Here is a 21,456-nt window from a genome sequence, read left to right as displayed (position 1 = left end):
GATAGTGGTGAAGTGGCAGGGCTCTGTCAGATGTCTAGAAAGAGCTGTTTCTGAACTTTCTGTCTAACCACCTTGTTACTTTTGGTCTTAGAATTATGGAGAAGGTGTGAGGTGACAGCCTTGGCTGACACTTTTAGCTGACTGCGTTACATCAAGTCAACACCTAAAAGTTTATGGAGGACTGCCCACGCTTTGCGACTGGAATGAGTGAAGTCAAGATTAGGGCTAGTAACGTCAAAACTTCTGAGACCCTCCTATGAAAGGTGCTATAGCAAGGAAAGTTAAGAGGTGACTTACAGTTTATAAAGTATCACCACAGGGAGAAGATTTCTGATAGTAGAGAATTCTTTAATCAAGCAGAGCAAGCCATAACAAGATTTAATAGCTGGAAAGTGAAGCTAGACAAATTCAGGCTGGAAATAAGGCATACATTTTTAACAGTGAGGGTAATTATCCATTAGAGCAACATTCCAGGGATATAGCAGATTCTCTGTCACCAGAAGTCTTTAAATCAAGATAGGATGTCTTTCTAAAAGATGTATATTGTAGGTCAACCACAAGTTATGGGCTCCATTCAGGAATTACTGGGTGAAATCCTATGGCCTGTGTTATGAAGGAGGTCAGTGTAGATTATCATAACAGTGCCTACTGGCCTTAAAATCTGTTAATCTATAAATGCAAAGTGTTACCAAAAAATTATTGTCCTTACTGATTAATCATTCAGCTCCCTGTATGGCACCAAAAAGAATGATAGAGGGAAAGCATTTCTAAGTGCATTATTCTTTGGTAATTCAACCCAGTCAGGCTCTGTATTAAAAATTCTGATCTCTGGCCTGCTTAAATTATGATGTACTGTAACAACAAGGGCCTATCAGAAACAATGCACTCAGTCTCCAGGCAAGGTTCCACACATCACTTTGAATGATTCTTCCTAAAGAGAACTAATTGTCAGCTGCACTTGTGAATGAACCTGGCTTGGTACAGTGAAAAGAGAGTTGGTTAAAACTGAGGTTCAGAAGAGAATAACATTTGATTAATTATATCACAAATGCACCAAAACCTAGGATTCTCTTTCTCTCCATCATGGAGAAATATTATCTACGTAAGTGAAAAATTTGAGGTCAAAGGGAGGCAGAATTAGGAATTGCTACAGCACTACTTTGGGTAGTAAAATACAACATACACTAAATATGACTGTACAGATACAAGCACACTTAAAATCTTTTTCAGTAGCAAAACTCAATTGTCAAGTTTTGTTAAGTCTGCTTTGTGAAGCAAAAACAGAGCTTATGCACACGTTCAGTGGAACAAAGGATTTCCTACTATGCCTCAGGAAATCTGACAAACCAAACTATTCTTTAATTGATTTAGGTTCCACTGCACTGAAAAATGTGGTCTTTTTAGTAAACCGCTTTAAAGCAAATTAAAAAACATGTTAAGTTATCGTAGCTTGTTTTTAGGAATGTGATAACATTACACAACTGTACTTGCATATTAAGCTGCATGCTGTTACGCTATATTTGTCAAAGGCACTAATAAATCATAACTCAATTTAAATGTTCTCGATCCACTTCATGAGACTCATGTGACATATGGTTGGCATGCTAGCTACTAGACTGTTATTTACACCTTTCACCATCATTAATAGAAGACCGAAGCATCCCACAGATTTATTTTATAGCAGAATTTAAAGAATTTTAAAGATACTGTAGAGTAGTTTAGATCCAAAATTTAGTTTTGCATAAAGAAAAAAATGAAGTGTTTATAAATTCTGCTCTAATAAATGATTGGAATGAAAACAGTTCATTTTTCAATTCAACTGCAATTCCATCATTGCAGCAGTGTGCTATTGCAGGAGCCAGGAAGAGAAATTGACAATGACAGAAATGAAAACTGACTAGTCTATTTCCATCAGGCAAGCAGAGTGAAATGCAAAAAGTAAACAGCATAAATTGTACAAAGAAAATTATCTGTCAAATTATTTTACTTAAAGCATATAGGGCCTTGTTAGTAGGGGGGAGAGGACATTTTGTTTTTAAAAAATCTGATGATGATGATGACCTCCTTTTAGAACAAAACTTAACCAAATATCATAGCCATTATCAACAACACCAGTAAATGTACCTCTTTCAAAAAAGAATGACCTCTGAAACAATAACTTCCCTTGTGGTGAGGAAGGAAGCTGGCAGTTACAAAGTTCTCTTAAGCAGTTTTTCCCAGGCTACAAGGACAAATTCTGCCCAGGTATTATTCCCATAAAACAACCTTTGTCTAAACTGTGTTGGCAGGGAAAGGGACCCAATAATCAAAGTCCTAGCTCTGGTCAAACCATTCAGGAAGTAGTTCTCAATGGTAACCAAAAGAGGATCTACCATTGGACTTTAATGCTGCTTACAGTTAGATCCCATACTGGAGTACATGCTGCACCTACAATAACCCATTACTTTATTATTCCTCTGCTATCTGCCACTTCAGTCAAACTTCTAGAGTGCTTAGCAAATAAAAGATATCAACTGTTGTATATCCAACGAATGGATAACATCTGTGAAATATAATACTGGGCACCCCATTCCAATGGCACCAGATGTAATGAAACCCTCCTCCTTTTCAGCTAGTAGATGTGCATGTAAGGAATGAAAGGTAAGCAAAGTTCGGCATAACCCAAACTATGGAAGTGAAGAAGAAGAAATGAAGCTAGGCATCTGCCTGTATTCTCCCTGACCTTAGTTATATAGGTCTGCAGCGGAATTCTGGAGTTGGACAAATTTCTTGTGAATCAAGACTACAACAAATAAAAGCATATCGGCAGTTTGATTCTAGAGCTGAATCACAAACTTGGCTCTAATGTGCTAGTCCTACACTACTGGAGGGGAAAAGACAAAAAAAATCACTCCGACCTTGATGAGCAGATTGAATGACTGACCATTAACCGCTTAAGCATCATTTGATTATCCAATAGACCTGCAGGAAATTCACTGCAACTTTCCAAAATCAAACCTGTAGAGAAATCTATAAATTAAGCTGTATTCCTTCCTTCCCACATATCTCTGCCCATTTTTCACAGGATTAATTCAGAGAGAGGCTGAGTATCCGTGCCAGTGCCAGAGCAATGCCTCTGAAAAGCTCTTAATATGCAGACCAAATAATATCCTCTTTTAGGCCCCACTTCCGAAGAGTCTTATGCATATGCCTAACCTTATGCATTGTGTGTAGCCCATTGACTTCAATGAGATTGCTGAAGGGAGGTAAAGGTAAGCAAGTGTGTAAGTCATTGCAGAATCAGGGCCTTTGCTACTTTATTATCCTACTGAAGTGAAACTGCTACAGCTTTTACCGTGGAGGCAGCCAGTTGATCCTACTACACTCATCCTGTAAAGATGCCTAAACTATACAATGCATGCAAAGTTTATCTGGACAATTAATTATTGTAGCTGCTCTGAAATTACCTTATGGCTTGTGATACATATGTCAATAACCTTTTAAAACTTTTCAGACTGTGGAAGACTTCCCGAAGAGAGAGGGTTCCATTATTCACGGAATCTAATTTAAAATCTTAAAATGAGAGAGCCTCATTTAGATTCTGTTATGGTTTTTTCAATTAATGGTCCTCTTGACACACAGAAGAAATTTTGGCAGGGACAAAAACAGTCATTCAAGTAACTAAGAGTTGATTTTTAACACATCATTTTCTTTCCATAGCCACCCTCTGCAAAACTGTACATAATTATACTGGGAAAAATTAGTATAAAATGTGCCTTCTGCTTGTTGTCCCTACTCCCCAGAGTTTAAAACCCCAATACAAAGGATCAGGGTAAAGCTGATTGTTTAGATACCATTGCCATTAGTATGCTCTTACTTTATTATTTGTATCATTGTAGAATCTAGAAGCCATGATTAGGGCCCCACTGTGTTTGGCTCTGTATAGACATGAAGCAGTAAAAACACAGCTCCAGCCCCAAAGAGCTTAGATTCTTGAAGATGGTGCAACAAATGTGTGGCAGGGGCAGGGTGAGGTAACAGCAATACAAATAAGTCTAGCACAGTGCGCAGTAGTTGCAGCTTTCCACCCGCCTAACGATGGCCAATGGGCAAGGTTTTTAAGGCATCCCAGCATAGGTGAGTCCAGGAGGGATCTGAAAGTGGATAAAGTAGCAGCTGTACAGATGTTTAGTGAGAGATTTTTTCCCTATGTGTAAAGGACAGCATGGGAAAAGATATGAAGATGTTCGAGGAAGAAGCTGCCTGTTGAGTGGTAAAGGCTGGAAGTGTTGGAGAAGCAAGCGCACCATAGATGTCTTGATGAATTAGAATGGCTAGGTAAGGAAGGGGCTTAAAGATGTGATATGGTGAAGCAGAGGGAACCAATGCAGTGATGCAAAGACGGGCTATGTGGTCAAAGTGATAAGCCAGGAAGATGACCATAGCAGCAGCATTTTGAATAAACATGAGGGGGCAAGTTTACAGCAGTCAAGTACCTCCATGAACCGGGAAGGATTGGCATAATGTAATATAAAGGCCTGTGAATGAAATGCAGGCTAACTGGAAACACCTATTCTTCAGTCTGTTAATTGTTCTGGCCCTTGTCTCACTGGGAGTTCTAAAGAACCCAGCACTCCCCACACACTCAACATCATCATAATGCAAACACGCAAAGAGGTTGAATTAAGGTAGCATAGGCAAGTTTGATTTTTGGCATTTCCTAACTTTTGTGTGCATGACTTTGCAACCTTTAATGTTCTTATAACAGTTCTGTGTGTGTCATTTCCTTGGTTTTTAAAAAAAGCAAACTGAAAAAATCAAATTCCATCAGGTGGCATCATATTGACACCCACCTGGGTCGTCAGCATGGTTTGAATCTTGAAATCCACCATGCAGACTGTTGCCACTTGAACTGACAGAGTAACTGATAGCAATTGTAGGTTGTCATCCTCTATGCAGACCAGCACTAGAAGGGGGGATGAGACTCCCACTTTGCTAACAGCAGAGAACAATGAGACTCAGGGATCTTGAATACCATCCTCACATCCCCGTCCTAGTCCTGTCTCTTCCCTACTCCTGGCTTCTTGTCCCGTCCCCGTCCCATTCTCTTTGCCTGCCCAGTTACAGACTCCACTTCTTGGGTTTCTCATCCCGGTTTTCTTACCCAGCCAGTCCTTACCCATCTGGGCTCACTATCCACGCTCCAGTCCTCTTCTGCCCTTGCTTCCCAGTCACTCCCCTGCCACACCCCAATCTGTCCCCTTACCCATCTGATATGTCTCCCGAACCCCACTAGTTCCCAATCTCATTCTCCCTTCACAGGCTCCTCAGCAAATCTGTCTCCCCTTCTTCCCCTCCCTGCTTGCTTAGCCCAGTTTCTTCACTAGCCAGTCCCACTTCTCTCCCTGCATCCCAGCTCCTCGTCAGTTCTGTCTTTGCTTGTCCCAGTCTCCTGCCTCCTCCCAGCTCCTCATCTGATCTGTGTCCACCCTCAATTGGCTGGCACCCAGTCACTCTCAATTCCCTTGCCAGTTCCCACACCCAGTCTTCCTGCCTGATTAGCCCTCCCTTCCCAGCCAGCTCCAAGTTCCAGTCTCTCCACCCAAACAATTTCAGCTTCTCCTCCCAGATTGCCAGTCTCCTTGCCCACCCACTCTGCCCACCTCAGGTTGCAGTGTCCCCATCCAACTTCCAGTCCCAGTCTAGTTCCTCCCTGCACTCCCAGTCTGACTGGATTTCTTCTCTCAGTCTACTCTTTTCCCCTCCCCTCATCTGGCTCTTGTCCCCTCTGCATTTGACTCAGCTGGCTTCCTCCTCCATGCTGCCTGGGTGTGAGCAGGGGCAGTCATTCAGAGCAGAGAAGTGTCAGGCTGTCCACTCTCTGCTCCAGGACAGGAGGCCACTCATTCGGCATTAAAACAGGCAGTCATCTTCTTTATAGATCGATACCCAGCACGGAGACTTTTAGACCTAATAGTTTGGCAAAGTCATAAGCAACTGAAAACAGGGTGTTATGATAGGTGTCAGGTAACTTTAGGGTCTACCAAACCTGCCTCTGGTATCATAACTAATTTTATCAGCATCTCCCATACCTTCAGAGCAGAAGGAAGCTTGCACCCTAGTAGTTACCATTACCCAACGGTACAACACATCAGAGTGAGGGGTAGTTTCTCATCAATGTAACTTTCAGGGGCTTATTGTTCATGGAGAGGGATGTCCCTCCAGGGGAAGTGGCTTGGTCTCCCCAGTCTAGGGGGCTTTCTCTTCCCTTCTGGCCTGAGGATTGTGTTGTGTAATGAGAAGAAGCCGTTGAATGAGTATGGAATAGAACTTTAATGACACAGATGGGTGTGACTCCTAGGGGTGCAGCTGGGAGCAGCCATGGTAGATCTGATGTAGGGCACATCTCCCAGTTCACACAACACTGTCCCAGGCTAGGGAGCCTCTCTCCATCAGGATCTTCTATCAGCAGCTCTCTACAAGTTGCAGGCGCTAGTCTTTTGGGAGTGGCGTCTCTGTTGTGGGGGCGGGAGGGGATCCCTGGAGTGGGCAGTACTCCCTCCCCGGTGTTTGAAGCATGGCCTGTGTCTGACCTCTCTCCCCCCCCCCAGCCTGGCTCTGCTGCTCCCCTCGCTGCCCTGGCAGGAGTGAGTGGGGCGAAGCCGGGGGCAATGCAGTGGCAGTGGATTGCAGAGGGGAAGGCCTGGAGAGCAGGCGCCGCAGGGAGCTGATCGCTGTGACACGCTCAGCCAAGCTCGCACGGCTCGGCCCCCCCGCGGCAGCGGATCGGGCCGGTCCGGGTCCCCTGAGCAGGGGCGGGAGAAGCCGGGCAGGGCGGCGGGGCTTTCGGCTGCGCGGCAGGCGGGGGAGGGGGCAATCACATGACGGCACAGGCAGGCTCGGCGGCGGCTGTGCTGGGAGCTGCCGCGCGCTGCCTGAGCCGCTGCCGCGCAGACCATGAGCGGAGGCTGCGGGGAGCCGGGCTGCTGCCGGGGCGCCGCGATCGCACTGAGCTGGAACTGCTAACGCGCCCGCGGCGGCTGCTGGGGGAGGACCCGCTCCCTCCTCCGCCTCCTCCGCCGCGCCCCCGGGACCTGCCGACCCCGGGCAGCAGCAGCAGCCTCTCCAGCAGCAGCAGCACCAGCAGCACCATGGACCTTTCTTTCATGGCTGCCCAGGTAAGGGGCCAGCGGCACCAAATTCTGGTACCTGCCTAGCCCTCCCCTCCCCTCCGCGGGTCTGAATCCGCTTCCTCCCCCGCTACTCCCCCCTCCCTGGGGCTGCCCGGCCTCAGCCTCCAGACCAGGCTGGAGAGAGCCGGGCAGGTGGGCTGTGTGAGACAGATGTTGCTTTCTTCTCCCTGCGCCTGCCTGAGGCTCAGGGGTGGCCCGGGCACGGCGGGGGCTGCTGCACTGACACAGCTAGTAGCCTGGGGCTGCGAGAGGGAGCCGGGCGTCGGGCTGACTTCAGGGGAGATGGATCAGAGCGGCTGTATTGTGATAGCTGATCTTCCCCCACCCCCTGCCAGCAGGGAGGGTCCTTTATCTAGTGACTCTGTAGCTCTGTTTACAAGGCGAGCACTGACCAGAACTGCTGGCAATGTAGGGAGGGTTCTTCTGTGTACAGTCAATCCTGCTTTTTTGTTTGGTTGGTTTTGGTTTTTGTTTTCGGGCACTTTACAGCTGTGATCGTTTAAATTGTACAATGTCATTATTTGGCACGGGAGAGAAGGGATTCTCCTTGGTCTCCCTGGGGAAAGAAAACCAGCAAGATTTCAGTGCCATCACCCTTTCATGGAAATAAAAAGTTGTATTGACTCGATCACAGAGACTATTAATCACAATCAGTTTCATAACAGTCAATTGACTGTCCCTAGTACAGTCGCTTCATTTTCTCAAAGACCCTCCAGGAAATCAGTAGGCACCATATTAATAAGACTTCCTATGCACAAAGCAGCAGACAGCACTTGTTTTGAACAGCTGTTTACAGTGAACATAGCTTCACTTCTGAAAATGGAGCTGCTGTTCTCTATAAATAGTTATCACAGTTGCCTCTTTACTGCTAGGTTTATATTTTTGCAGGGGCACAAAATCAGCAACATTAGAAGCAAAATCTTATTTTTTAGTTGCCTGTTGGTACTCAGCTGAGTGCCAAACCTTTCATTTATATTATGATAAGCTTCAAATTTATGCCAGGTGATTTCATGTTAAATTGGATTATGTTGTATTAAAGGAGGAGCAAGCATAAAATATTTCCAGTGCTAATGTCTGCTGGATGCTTCAAAGGAGGAAATGTGATTGTATAAAATCAATGGTCATCTCCTTATGCAGCCCTGCTTTCTATTTCATTTATTATGTTGTTTTCAAATTGGAGTGAAAGCAGCATTTTTCCCACCAGAGTCAGGGATTATTTTATCTCCTGAAATATGAATGGGAGTACAGTATACAATCTGTTTTTCTTTCTATAACTGTGTGTGTGTACATGTCTGTGTGCTTATATACATTATTTTCTGATTCTGAAAACTGTTTCTGTATATGTCATGTGTATTCACAAATGTATGACAAGCTGTCAACTAAGTTCCGTGGGGTAGCCCTATAAATATACAGTGAAATAAACATTTACTATAGGGAGAGCAATTCAGTGGTTCCAGATATCAAGGCCAAGAAATCCCTGAGACCCAGGCGGCATTGTGATTTTTTGTTTTAAGAGATGCTGTATCTAAGATACATTGTGAAAACACACAGGTTTTTATGCCAATAGGGTATCTTCAATAGACAGTAATTTTAGGATACTTTCAGGGTAATTTTATTGGGTTGGGTTTTTTTTGTTTGTGGTTTTTAAAGAGAGATGGGTGTAATCTGCAAAACTTGGATCCAGGTCTGAACTTTGCCAGAGGATTCTGTCCATCTCTGTTTAGAAATATACTAAGGGCCAAATTCTGCTCTCAGTTTACATCAGTGTAATGGACACTGACTTCAATTGCATTGCGTGAGTGTAACTGAGAGCAAAATTTGATCCCAAGTGTCCTGTATTTCATTAACAGGATGGTAGTGTTCTCCTGTATGCAGTCCTCTCCCTCTCTGCAGCCTACTTTTTTTTATGGTGCCCTTCTGAAGGAGGGGTGACCCCATTGCTCAAAAGTGACATAAGTCCCTCAAGTTCAGTGGGAATGTCCCTAATAAGAATATTCTCTAAGAAATGCCATCCTGGGGGAAAAAATCAGTGGTTCATCTAATCTGCTCTCATTCCTCCAACAGAGTCCAGTGCTGGATTATTCAAAGAAAATTGTTATACATGCCAGGTGTCCCTGCTTAAGAGGGAGTTTATTTACTTAGTTATAAATTTTTCTGTGGTCCCCATTACCATGGTCTCTGGGTGCCTCACAGTCACTGATGTGTTCATCTGCACGGCACCACTGTGAGGCAGAGAAACATCATCCCCATTTTACAGATGGGGAACTGAGGCAGAGAAAGATTAAGTGATTGACCAAAAGTCACAGAGAGCGTCTGTGGCATATCTGAAATAGAACCCACATCTCCTGAGCCCCAAACCTGTGCCTTAACTACAAGACCATCTACATTCCCTTTTTAGCACTATATTTGCTATTTACTATTCTGCCTTTCCAAAAATCCTATTTCCCCCATCTTCAGTATAGTCAAAATGGTGAAGAGCTGTATCCCTTTTTTCTCCACAAAAGTCACCTATTAATAATTTTAATAGGTATGAGATGTAAAAGGGTTGGTTTGTTTCTGACACTCCAACTTTTGCCTTGAAATATGAAAATGAATAATCTCTTCAATATCCTACCTGGTGAAATTTCAGGATCTATTCTTTATATGAACCTCTGAGTATTTTTAAACTCAGTTATTTATGTTGTTAATATCCTGCTGCAGTGAGTGCTGCTACAGATGTAATGAGATCATCCCTCCACAGATCTGTTTACATACAGATCTCCTCCTCTTGTGGTGAAGAGGGGTGGAAGGTCTGGTGCCTTCAGAATGTTATTTCCCCACATCTCTGCTTGGAGTCTCCGACGGGAGAATTGCTGGTGTGGGGTCCACTCAGGGGGATGGGATGGAGACTGGGCAAGGATTGAGTGGATCGAAGCGTAGACAAATGCTCATCTAGCCCCATGGACCACAGGAGGAAAAGATTAAACAACCTGGAGCTGTATTATCTTTTCCTGTGGTCCTGCGAACTGCCATGGCCACAGGAGTTCCTGTGAGTCCAGCTCCAAAGCCATGCTGCCAGGGGCCACAATCCTATGGGCCCTCTGCATTTCCCAAGAGCCAAAGGAACTCTAAGGGATCTGCCCCTTAGGTGAAATGGGAGAGCTCCATGAGCACATCTTTGTGCAGATTTCCTTCAATTAAACTCTTTTGCATGGGAGGGGATGATCCAGGCTCTTATGTGCACATTATGTAAAGCAGCATCTCCTTTAATCCATATTAAGGTTGCTACGTTTAGCAGAGTTGCCCAACTAGCCTTCACTGTACTCTTACACAGCACCTCTTATTTTATATTCTCTCCGAATGAAACAACCCTAATTCCTTTCTCTCTCCCCACGTGTAATTTCATACCCGCAGACACAATCTCTAGTGTTTGTTGCCCATTTTCCATCTTCCTTTGTCTGCTCTCTCTCTCTCTCTCTCTCTCTCTCTCTTTTTTTTTTTTAATTAATATAGTGTGTGATCGAAACATATGGTCTGGTTGACATAATATTATCCTAGAGGTTCAAATGCTTAGTGTTGTCATCATGTTGCCTACTGTATTTACACAACTCTTCATCTTTCAAACTACCCCTTGGTTTTCAATCTGCTCGGCGTGGCTGGAGCCATCTGTGTCCATAGCATCTGTGGTGACATGGTGCACTGAGTTGGCCCTGGTTGACAAGGAAAGTGAGGAGTTGGTGGTTAAAGGAGAGGATGTCTGAGGACAGGAGATGACCAGCGATGGGGGCAGGAGCACCTTTCAGTGCTTCATGAGATCCAGTAAAATTATTTGCCATTTACTGCATAAATGCCAGATGCATAAATATTATACCTGATTTTTATGTCAAGATAGGCAGTGCTTGTGAGTGAAGGGCATAGCTAGCTAGCCACAAAGACAAAGGTTAAATCTCAACTGAATATCCTTGCTCTTGTGAGTTCATCGGGCCATTAATATTCCTGTGAGAGGCTTTGTATATCGCACATTAGGTAATGCATTCACACGGTACATGATACACCACTAAAACCCTTAGGCAGGCCATGCATTGGTTTTGGGGTTTTTTGTTTTTGTTTTTTGAGGCTACTTATTGCATAACTCAGACATGTTTGCTATATATAGCATGTTGACATACAATTAACTGGGTATTAACAGTGTAAAACTGAAGTGTTTTTTAAATATAAAAGCCCCTTATAACTCAGCCTTTAATTAAATAAAAAATAGTTTAAACAAATCTTTCATGAACCTTTTATTTCAGTGTGCAGAAGAGCTGGGGATTTGGGGTTGTCCATTAATTATGTAACCCACTAGGGTGTGGGTGGATCCTTAATTTTCATGTTTATTTCAGTGTTACAAGGGTGGAGGGGCCTTGGAAAAATCACTGAAAAAGGTATTGTGTAATTTACGGACAACCCCTTAGTAAATGAAAATAACAAAAAATAACTACTAAAGGTGTTTTGTTCTCTGTTGCTTCCTGTCTGCCTCTGCTCTGCGTCTCCATGGACACAGCTCCAGTCTGGGAGCATGAGCCCCTGCCCTGGATCAAAAAAACACACTCAGATTTTGCCCAGCAACTCTCCCCCCCTTCGCGTCATGCCAGCAGGGAAGAGATCTGACATTATGTCACCCAGCTCTGGTTACTGGCTCCCCATTGGACCCACCCACAGCTGAGGGAGGTGTGTGTGGGGGCGTGGATTGGGGCTGGCCACAATCAGTTGACTGTGGGAGGTGGGAGCCAATGGTAAGGCCATAACCAAAGTCGGGAGGCAAGACATGGGACAGAGTGATGGAGAGGTAGTTGAGCCATTGAGTGGCGTTGTGACCCAGCACATTGGCTCCTGTGCCTAGTCCTGGTCTGCGCTCAGTTCCCCATCAACACAGGCTCCAGCTCCATCCCATGCCACCTAGCTCTGGGTACTTCCTCCCTATTGGCAGGGGTGTGCCCTGCTCTCACCCCTCATTAAAGTAGCCTGGCCAGAATCTGATTTGCTCTCAGCTCCTAAGCAATTAGACAATGGGGGACAGTAACTCAAGCAGAGTGGTGTGGGGTAGCGTTGGAGCGTGTATTGATTGGTAAGGGGAGCCAAAGAGAGTGGTATGAGGCACCAGCAGCTTTACTAAAAGACTGCGCCCCTCAGCGACCTGGCTCAATCTTAAATTCTGGGGCCGTGACCCTGCTGTGGGTGGGCCAGATAAAATGATCTGGTGGACTGGATACAGCTAGTGGGCTGCCAGTTACCCACCCTTACCATACATGATGAGCCACAGCCTGATTAGCTGAAGCTCTGTGAAACACCATGAAACAATATTATGTACGGCAGAGCCTCTCTGATCTGCACACTTTGGTAGCTGGTGTAAATTGGGTCAACTCAACTGACCTAAGTGGTGCTAGGCTGACTTACACTGGCTTACGATCTGGCCTCATTTAATTTGCACCAAGTCTCTTTCTCTTCATGTCTCAGTGAAAATTTAATGCTAGTAGTGGAGTTCCCTCTTGGACTCTAGTATTTCTACTAAAAATACGCTATTGGCTAAAATTTGCGAACTTGGATGTCTGAAGTTAAGCACTTGCTTTTCCATTTAGGCAGCTGTATAGAAGTCGCCTGGTTTTCAGAAGTGCTGAGCACCGAAAACTATTGAAATCAATAGGAGCTTTGAATGCTCAGCATCTCTAAACATCTGACTACTTTTGTGTAGGTGCCTAAATGTGGAGTTAGGTGCCTAATTTTAGACACTCATGTTTGAAAATCTTGGTTCTAGTGCATTTATTAGTATGTTATGAAGTACTGTTCTTGATCACAACAGATAAGTCACAGCTGTCAAAAAAGATTTTGTGAGACTGTGTCCATGCTTTCTTATCGTGTGTGTTCACTTATGGCCCAATCCTGCAGTCCTGAACAATTGTTACTCTTGCAAGCACTCCCATTGATTTCTGTGTGGTGACCCATGCTACAATGTAAGATTTTGCATTTTAATATGGACTTTAAAGTGTACAGTTGTGCACTTGTGCAAATACAGTATATGAGATGTTAGCATTCCAGTGTTGAGATATATTATAGTATATATATTTTATCTTTGTGTGTTGTTTGATCACCTGAGAGCACATTTGTACTGTAAGTAATCTCAGAAATAAAATTGGCCTCTTTTTATTTTACAAAGAGATTCATCCTTCCAAAATAAGGATTCAATTCTGTGAGGTGCTGAACACTATCAGTGCCCACTGGGAGCTGAGAGCATTCAATAATTTGCAGGACTGAGCCCTGAATTCTGACTGTATATCAGAAAGCTGTGCTGATTTAAAAACTGACCTGGTTTAGAGGGGAAGTGAAGGCGGCTATAAAAATAAAATTGAAAAAGAGGAAATTGATAGTTATATAAATCACAAGTAAGGAACTGTAGAAAATTGATAAGGGAAGCAAAGGGACACAAGGAGAAATCTATGGGCAGCAAAGCCAAGAACAATATGGAGAAGTTTTTTTTAATATATTAGGAACAAAAAGAATCGGGAGAGTGGTATTGGTCCATTACTAGATGGAAATGGTAAAATTATCAATAATGCAGAAAAGGCAAAACTATTCAATAAATATTTCTGTCTTGTATTTGGGGAAAAACAGATGATCTAGTCTCATCATATGGTGCTGATAACACTCTTTCTATTCCATTAGTATCACTGGAGGATATTAAACAGAAGCTACACAACAGAAGTTAAACATTTTTAAATCAGCAGGTCTGGATAACTTGCATCAAAGAGTTTTAAAAGAACTGGCTGAGGATCTCACTGGGCAGTTTAATGTTGGCAGTTTTTAAAAAGGGTAAATGGGGTGACCTAGGTAGGCCTGTCAGCCTGACATTGATCCCAGGCAAGATAATGGAGCCGCTGATATGGGACTTGATTAATAAAAAATTAAAGAAGGATAATATTATTAATGCAAATCAACATGGGTTTGTGGAAAATAGATCCTGTCCAACTAACTTTATATCTTTTTGATATTTTTTAATGAGATTACAAGTTTGGTTGATAAAGGTAATAGTGTTAGATTTCTGTAAGTCGTTTGACTTCATATTGCATGACATTTTGATTAAAAACTGGAACAATATAAAATTAACATCATACACACAAAACAGATTAAAAACTGGCTCATAAATCTCAAAATATAATTGTAAATGGGGAATGGTCATCATGCAGGTCTGTTTCCAGTGGAGACCTGCTGAAATTGGTTCTAGGCCCTATGCTATCTAAAGTTTTATCAGCAACCTGGAATAAAACATCAAATCATCACTGATAAAATTTGCAGATGACAAAAATTGTGGGAGAGATAAACAATGAAGAGGACAGGTCACTCAGAGTGATCTGGATCACTTTTTACACTGGGTGAAAGCAAACAACATGTGTTTTAATACAGCTAAATGTAAATATACCATATTTCCCCATGTATAAGACACACCTTTTTTCGAAAAATTTGGGGTCTAAAAACTGGGTGCGTCTTATACAGTGGTTGTAGATTTTTTTACCCCAGGGCCGGGTGGTACGCGCGCCGCCGCCGAATGGGCCTTCCCTCCCACCCCTGCGAAGCTTTGCCGGTGAAGAAGGGGAACGGGCGGAAGGGTTTCGGCGGCCGGTATTGTTTCCGCCGCGAAACCCCGCCGCCTGTCTCTCCCTGCCGCCGGGAAGCCGCGCCGGAAATCTCTCCCGCCGCCGCGGCGAAACCCCGCCGCAAGTCCCCTCCCTTTTTTTCCCCGAGTGGTACTCGGGTCGGGTACCTGGCCCGAGTGGTACTCGGGGGAAAGAAGGTTGAGAACCGCTGATGTACCGTAATACATTTTTTTTCAAATTTTGGGCCCCAAAATTAAGGTGCGTCTTATACATGGGAGCATCTTATACATGGGGAAATACGGTATATATCTAGGAACCAAGAACGTAGGGCATATTTACACGATGAGGGACCCTATCCTGGGAAGAAGAGACTCTAAAAAAGATTTGGGGGGTCATGGTGGCTAGTCAGCTGAACATGAACTCCCAGTGTGATGCTGTGACCAAAAGATCTAATGCGATTCTGCAATGCATAAATAGGGGAATCTTGAGTAGGGAGTAGAAAGGTTATTTTGCTTCTGTATTCGATGCTAGTGTGACCACTACTGGAATATTGTGTCCGGTTCCAGTGCCTACAGTTCAAGAAGGATGATGGTAAATTGGAGAGGGTTCAGAAAAGCGCCACAAGAATGATTAAAAGATTAGAAAACATGCCTCAAAGTGACTGAACTCTTTCAGTCGATCTATTTAGCTTAACAAAGAGAAGGTTAAGGGTTGATTTGATTAGTCTAAATATTTATATGGGGAACAAATATTTAGTAATGGGCTCTTCAGTCTAGTAGAGAAAGATGTAATACAATCCAATGACTGGAAGATGAAGCTGGACAAATTCAGACTGGAAATAAGGTGCACATTTTTGATGATGAGGGTAATTATGATGAAAATAATGATGATGGAGTCTCCATCACTGACCATTGTAAAATCAAGATTAGACAGTTTTCTAAAAGAGATTTTCTAGGTATTATTTTGGGGAAGTCCTATGGTCTGTGTAATATAGAACATCAGGCTAGATGATCACAATGGTCCCATCTGGCCTTGGAATCTATGAATTATTTTGTCAGTGACCACAACCCAATACCAGACAAGGAAGTGTATTTTTGTTTTTGTTTTTTTGTTTTCGTGTTTTTAAACACTCTGTAATTAGACAACAATTTTAAGTGACGTTTAAAAAAAATTGGTGAAGAAGAATGGTTATGTGGTCTTCAGTGTGATACATATCAGTGCTATGATGTATGCCAACTATAGAACTAGCTCCAGTTAGTTATTTTTTAGGGTTTATATTTGCAATATTCCCCCCAGTGCCCCACCACTCTCGAATACTACATAGAAGTATTTTTTGCTCAATAGTGAAAGTGAAAATTGTATTTTTTTATTGCACAACATGCTATGTAAGCTACTACTGTTTTCTGAACCCCATCAATGTCCTCTGCATTGTACCAACAAAAGGAGTATCTGGTAAGGAAAAGACTAAGCCATTTAAGACTCTAGAGAATGCAGCTAAGGTTTTAAATGAGTTCATAGGCACAAGTGTAATTCACCATATTAAATTATCTTTCTGTTCTGCCTCGTTCAAAAGATTTTCTTGTATAACTTCTGAGAATTCAAGGTCAAGTAAAAGTTAACTCTTAGGGCTGCAATTTCAGTTTGCTTTGATTAAGTATAAATTGTTTACGATGCTAGAGAGAGCTTTCTAATCTTGAATTTCTGCTAGGGGTAGGCACATCTTACACCGTGGCGTAATGTTAAAAGATGTTAAAGTGTGGTTCAACAGTGCACTGTGGAGGTTAAAGAAACAGGTTAAAAATAATATAGCAGGATACAGAAAAGCACATACATTTAGTTAATACAGTGATCCTATTTTAATTGTTCCCATATTCTGTGTGGAATGTGAGTCTTCCCATTAACTTGAATGGGCATGGATCAGGCCCTTTTGACAGGAATGGGTTCTTGGTTCCCAGGGCAGCTTAGAGAAACCTGAGGGCTGCTCTGAATTGTGCCATCTTCTAAATACACTCAATGGATTGTTACGTTAGCACAGAGCAGCCAGATCATAGGGTGATCTTGCCATGTCTCCACCTTCCCAATCAACCCCACCACCTCCCCACCATAGAGTCCAGGAGGTGACATCAGTGTAGAGCTATTATAATGTCTGTATGCTATTTGGAGAACCCCTGACAATGAGGGTATTCTGCAGGGGCCATTTGAAACCCCCTTTATAGCCCATTTACACTACTAGAACAGCATAAAGGGGTCCCAGCATAAGGCAGAATCTTGGCTACTGATTCTAGATGTGTGTGTTCAAACCTGGATTCGATATCTGCTTAAAGAGTTAAATCTTGCAGACTTGCTTGGTACCTTGAGTAGGTGTGTGATATTCAGGCATGCGCTGATCACATTTGGGAACTTACTCTTTCTTTGGCACAAGTTCAGGGAAATATTCTGGTCTGCAAAACAGTATAACATCATGGGAAAGAAAAAAACATAGAAAAGGAAGTTTAAAGATGCATGAGTATCACCCATCAGCTTTTTAGACTTAAAAGCCAAATCCTCCTTGATCCTTAGCATCTAACATTAATAATCCTATCTAACTGGATGCAGACCTCTTACATGAAGACATGATCAGTTCAATACAAACTTGCATAAACACTTAGTAAGGCACCATACATTCCTCTACCAGCTTTGCTGTTCTCCAAAAGTTAAAGTAATTTTCTTTGGAATCCTTTAATCCATACAGCTCTAGAATGTCTTGACCCATAGTAAATGGATCAACCCGTTGGGAAACCAAAAGATCAGAGATGGGCTCATGCTGCAAAATTCTCAAAGTTCAAGGGTCTTTTAAGATTAGGGGTTTTGGTATGGGCCATTATAGATAAACAGATCAAATTCCACCCCATACCCTCTCAACAAAGAAGTCAGCCGTGTTCAGATCCAGGATGATGTTCGGGCCAGTTACTATACAAAAAACTGTCTGCTGCTAGGGGCTGTGGTGCGAGTAGTCTTTCGTGTGGCCTGTCTGGGATTTGATCTCATATGGCATTGGCAGAATCTGAAAGGAAATATCTCTAGCTTCAGGAGTGGTGGAGACCAATAAAGCATCTCCAAATCATGTTCCTTCTCAAGTAGCAGAATCTTTGTGCCAACAAGGTTTTTTACCTTGATTTTGCAGGGATTTGGTTGGTTTGTTTTGTGAAATTCTTACACTGTGCATTGGAAGAGGCTGCTTTGTCCCAGCATTATAGGCTTGATCATGGGAGATGCTAAGAACTTTGACTTCTTTCCAGCAAAGCATTTAAACATGTGCTATACTTTAAGCACGAGTGGTCCCATTGACATCAGTGGGGGCATTCATCAGCTTAAGTGAAGCACATGCTAAAGAACTTCCTTAGTACCTTAGGAGAGCAAGACCTATCAGAGTGGGAGGAAGACTACAATTAAAGAAGTGCTTTATCTCGTGCTCTAGGAGTAACCCAAACAAAGTTGGGGCTAGGTATTTTTTGGAAGGAATAATTTTAAAATGATTAATGCCAGCAATCATCTATTTCTCTCTCCTGTAAAAAATCAATGATAAATATTCCATTGGAAATTAGTATATGGCATATGCAGTGGTGTAGCTGTGTTGGTCCCAGGATATTAGACAGACAAGATATGTGAGGTAATATCTTTTATTGGACCACCTTCTGTTGGTGAGAGACAAGCTTTTGAGCTTACACAGAGTTGAAGGAGAGCTCTGTTTCTCTCACCAACAGAAGGTGGTTCAATAAAAGATATTACCTCACCCATCTTGTCTCACCGGAAATTATGGACACTTCCAGGCAAGCAAAGGTAGGGGTGTTTATGTACCTTTTGTGGACCCCTGGGTTTCACATTCATTAGTTTGTGTTTATGTGTGTGCTCACACATATAATTTGCAGAGAACAGGTGCTCCCCTTTGCTGTCGGTTTTATGTGGCAATCAGCAAATAATTGAATTTTATGAAGTATTACAATTATGATTTTAGTTCTGAGTCTGTTATGAATCACCACATCCCCAGTCATTACATTCTGAATCTTTAACAATTAGTACCAGAGTCTTTTTTTAAATTTCCTGCTAGTGCAAAAATGAAGTGGATAAAAACATTTGGAACAGACACTGATATTATTCATCAACACTCCTTTAAAAAATAAAAAAGGACTATTTCCCAGCTTTGTTATGGCAGGAGCTCTGCTGGGGTCCATTGTAAAGAGGAAATTGTAAGAGGTGGAAGTGTGAAGAGGAAACAAGATTGAAGGAGCGCCACATGGCAGGTTGAATATACTGTTCATTCTTACGTGCATATTTTGCCCTGTTCTAAGGGCCCAATACTGCAATGCTCTGGGCACTCTTTTAACAAGGGCTGAGCACTGTCAGCTCCTTTGAAATCAATGGGAAGTAAATTCTTGGAATATTCCTTCCATTCTTACAGTACTGGGTCCTAAGTGTACATACACAGAGTTGCAACATGTATCCTTCAGAAAATCTAGCTCTGAGTTACACAAGCCCTTTTTGTATAACTCAGTGCAGGGATAAAGTGCAAACAGCAAAAAGTGCTAAATTTAGACAGATACTTTATGAAGAATGAATAAACAGATCTGCTTTACTGGCAAGTAACATTCTTTGTGGGCTAGTGAGTAAGTTATCATTAGTTATTTTAATTATAATAATCATTATCATTGTTAGAGGAGATTTTTATGGGCCTTGAGGCAGTCCGGCTCACTCCTGCCCTTGCTCAAGTCCACAGACAGTTCAGAGACCTTTATGCTGGTAAAACACCCAGTGTAGTTTATTTACAGTGCTGGTTCCTACCACCTGTATACACTATAGAGCCTTATACCTAGGGAGCCCCCAGCTCCTACGGGCAGAGCAATCTTGGTGTCTGCTTCCCCCACTCCTGCTTTCTCCCTGTGCCTTTTGTGTCCTCTGCCTAATGGCTTAATTAGCCTTTTAGTTCTCCTCAGCCCATCAGTTAGGCACAGCTCTTCTTAATCAGCTCTGCTCTGGAGTAAGTACCTAGAACTGCAGTGACCAGAATGCTGGCTCAGGTGCTGTACCCCGCACCCTGTCACAGGCTGATACACTTTCTTGAGAATTTTATGTGGCTGTTATAGATAATAGGCAAGATTCTGTGGCCCCTTTACATCACCCCTCCACCACAGCCAGCATCCCTCCGAAGGCCACTCTGCCAGTGGCAGACACTGCCTGGCAGAAGCTTTAAATTGTGCTGCACGTGGGGCTGAGAATTAGGGAGCCAGTTTTGGCTCCTGATTCACTTGCTCCAATTCCTGTGCTAGGCAACACTCAGCACTGAATAGTTTTGCCCAATGACATTTAAAAAAAAAAAAACTATTAAAGCAAACTATTTCCTACATCCTCAGAAAACCCCAAACCAAGCCAAAACTTTGTGTGAGACTTAGAGCTACAGCATGAGAGTCCATCCTACTGTTTACCTGAATATTGGCATGTTATCGAATAAGTGTCACTTAAAAATCCCAATTTGGATCCTTCAAAAGACAGGCAGTAATGCGGAAAGTGGAAAATTAGAATGGTAGCACAGGTAAAGTCAGCAGTGAACAGCTTTGTTAGCGTGTTTAGTGTATCTGCAAGGACTTCCATGGCAGAAAATCCCTTCAATGAATGTACTGCATTATGTGTCTAAGCTAGCTAGATTCATCAGTCTTCCATCTATCATTCAGAGCTGGCCCTAAGCACAAGCTGACTAAGCAATTGCTTAGGGCCCCAAGCAGCTCAAGGGGGCCCCCTATTCATTATTAGTATATGTTGTCTGTGTGGAAGGGAAATATTCCTGCCTAGGGCACCCTAGCACCGGCATTGCTATCATTTCACATAGTCCCTTGCCTAGGTGAGCGTTATAGCATAGAAAGCACCATTGTTAACCCCCTAAATGACTTACCTGGTCCATCATGTAAAACGGGTGCCTTAAAATAGAAATCAGCACTGATCTTAATAAAAAGGTGCTTTCAACAGACAAGCGCTGTCATCTCAGTGGGGGTCCAGCCAGAGCAGCAGTAAATCGGAAATATTTGTGCTGTCCTCTAAGGGCCTAATTCTCCTCGCATGGTCAGAGCTAAATCAGGAATAACTTGATCAGCATCAATGGAGTAACACTGGTGTAAAACCCAGTATGAGTGAAAGGAGAACCTGGCCTGAGTGTACATACTATCTGTGTGTTGTTCGTGCCAGAAGCACAAATAGCTTGCATATCTGAGATGTCTGTAATTCCCATTGCAGGGCCAGGGGACAGATGCACTCAAGGGTGCATTTTGAAGTGTAAAGTGATGTGTGGACCTTGCGATGCCCTCACCTGTGGTAGAGTGACGTTAACTCACAAATGCATTGGTTATGCCCCTTCCCTCTAATCCCAGCACATGGCTTTAAGATGTCTGGTGCTGAATGTCTGGTGAATGTCTGCTCCAACCAGGAGCAGAGGAAAAATATCCCTAATGTGCTACCTCTCTGCCTGTAAATGCTCTGACATGAGTCTCTAGGGGCATGGCAGCCAGAATTTGGTTTATTACTTGCAGCTACTGTACGCCCACACACACGCTCACACCCACACACAGCTCCTTTTATGTATGTCTCCCAGCATGTCAAGTTTGAAACCACACTTATTCCTGCTCCTAAACTTAGTCGCTCCCATTCAGTGT

General features: G+C 43.1%; 1 protein-coding gene across 1 annotated transcript in view; it reads left to right on the top strand.

Moving 5' to 3' along the window:
• Positions 1-7,134: 7,134 nt before the first annotated feature.
• The window catches only part of CUNH14orf132 (chromosome unknown C14orf132 homolog), a 64,945-nt gene continuing 50,623 nt past the window's right edge, over positions 7,135-21,456 (top strand). Inside the window, exon 1 of the mRNA XM_067555106.1 lies at positions 7,135-7,157. Coding sequence (XP_067411207.1) covers positions 7,146-7,157 — 12 coding nt within the window. The 5' untranslated portion in view covers positions 7,135-7,145. The remainder of the gene's footprint in view (positions 7,158-21,456) is intronic.

Source organism: Emydura macquarii, unplaced genomic scaffold (assembly GCF_026122565.2).
Source record: "Emydura macquarii macquarii isolate MOO-44397 ecotype Brisbane River unplaced genomic scaffold, CSIRO-AGI_Emac_v2 contig_1551, whole genome shotgun sequence".
NCBI classification, from domain to species: Eukaryota; Metazoa; Chordata; order Testudines; family Chelidae; genus Emydura; species Emydura macquarii.
The sequence above is the reverse complement of the archived record's forward strand: the minus strand, read 5'-3'. Positions and strand labels throughout refer to the sequence as shown.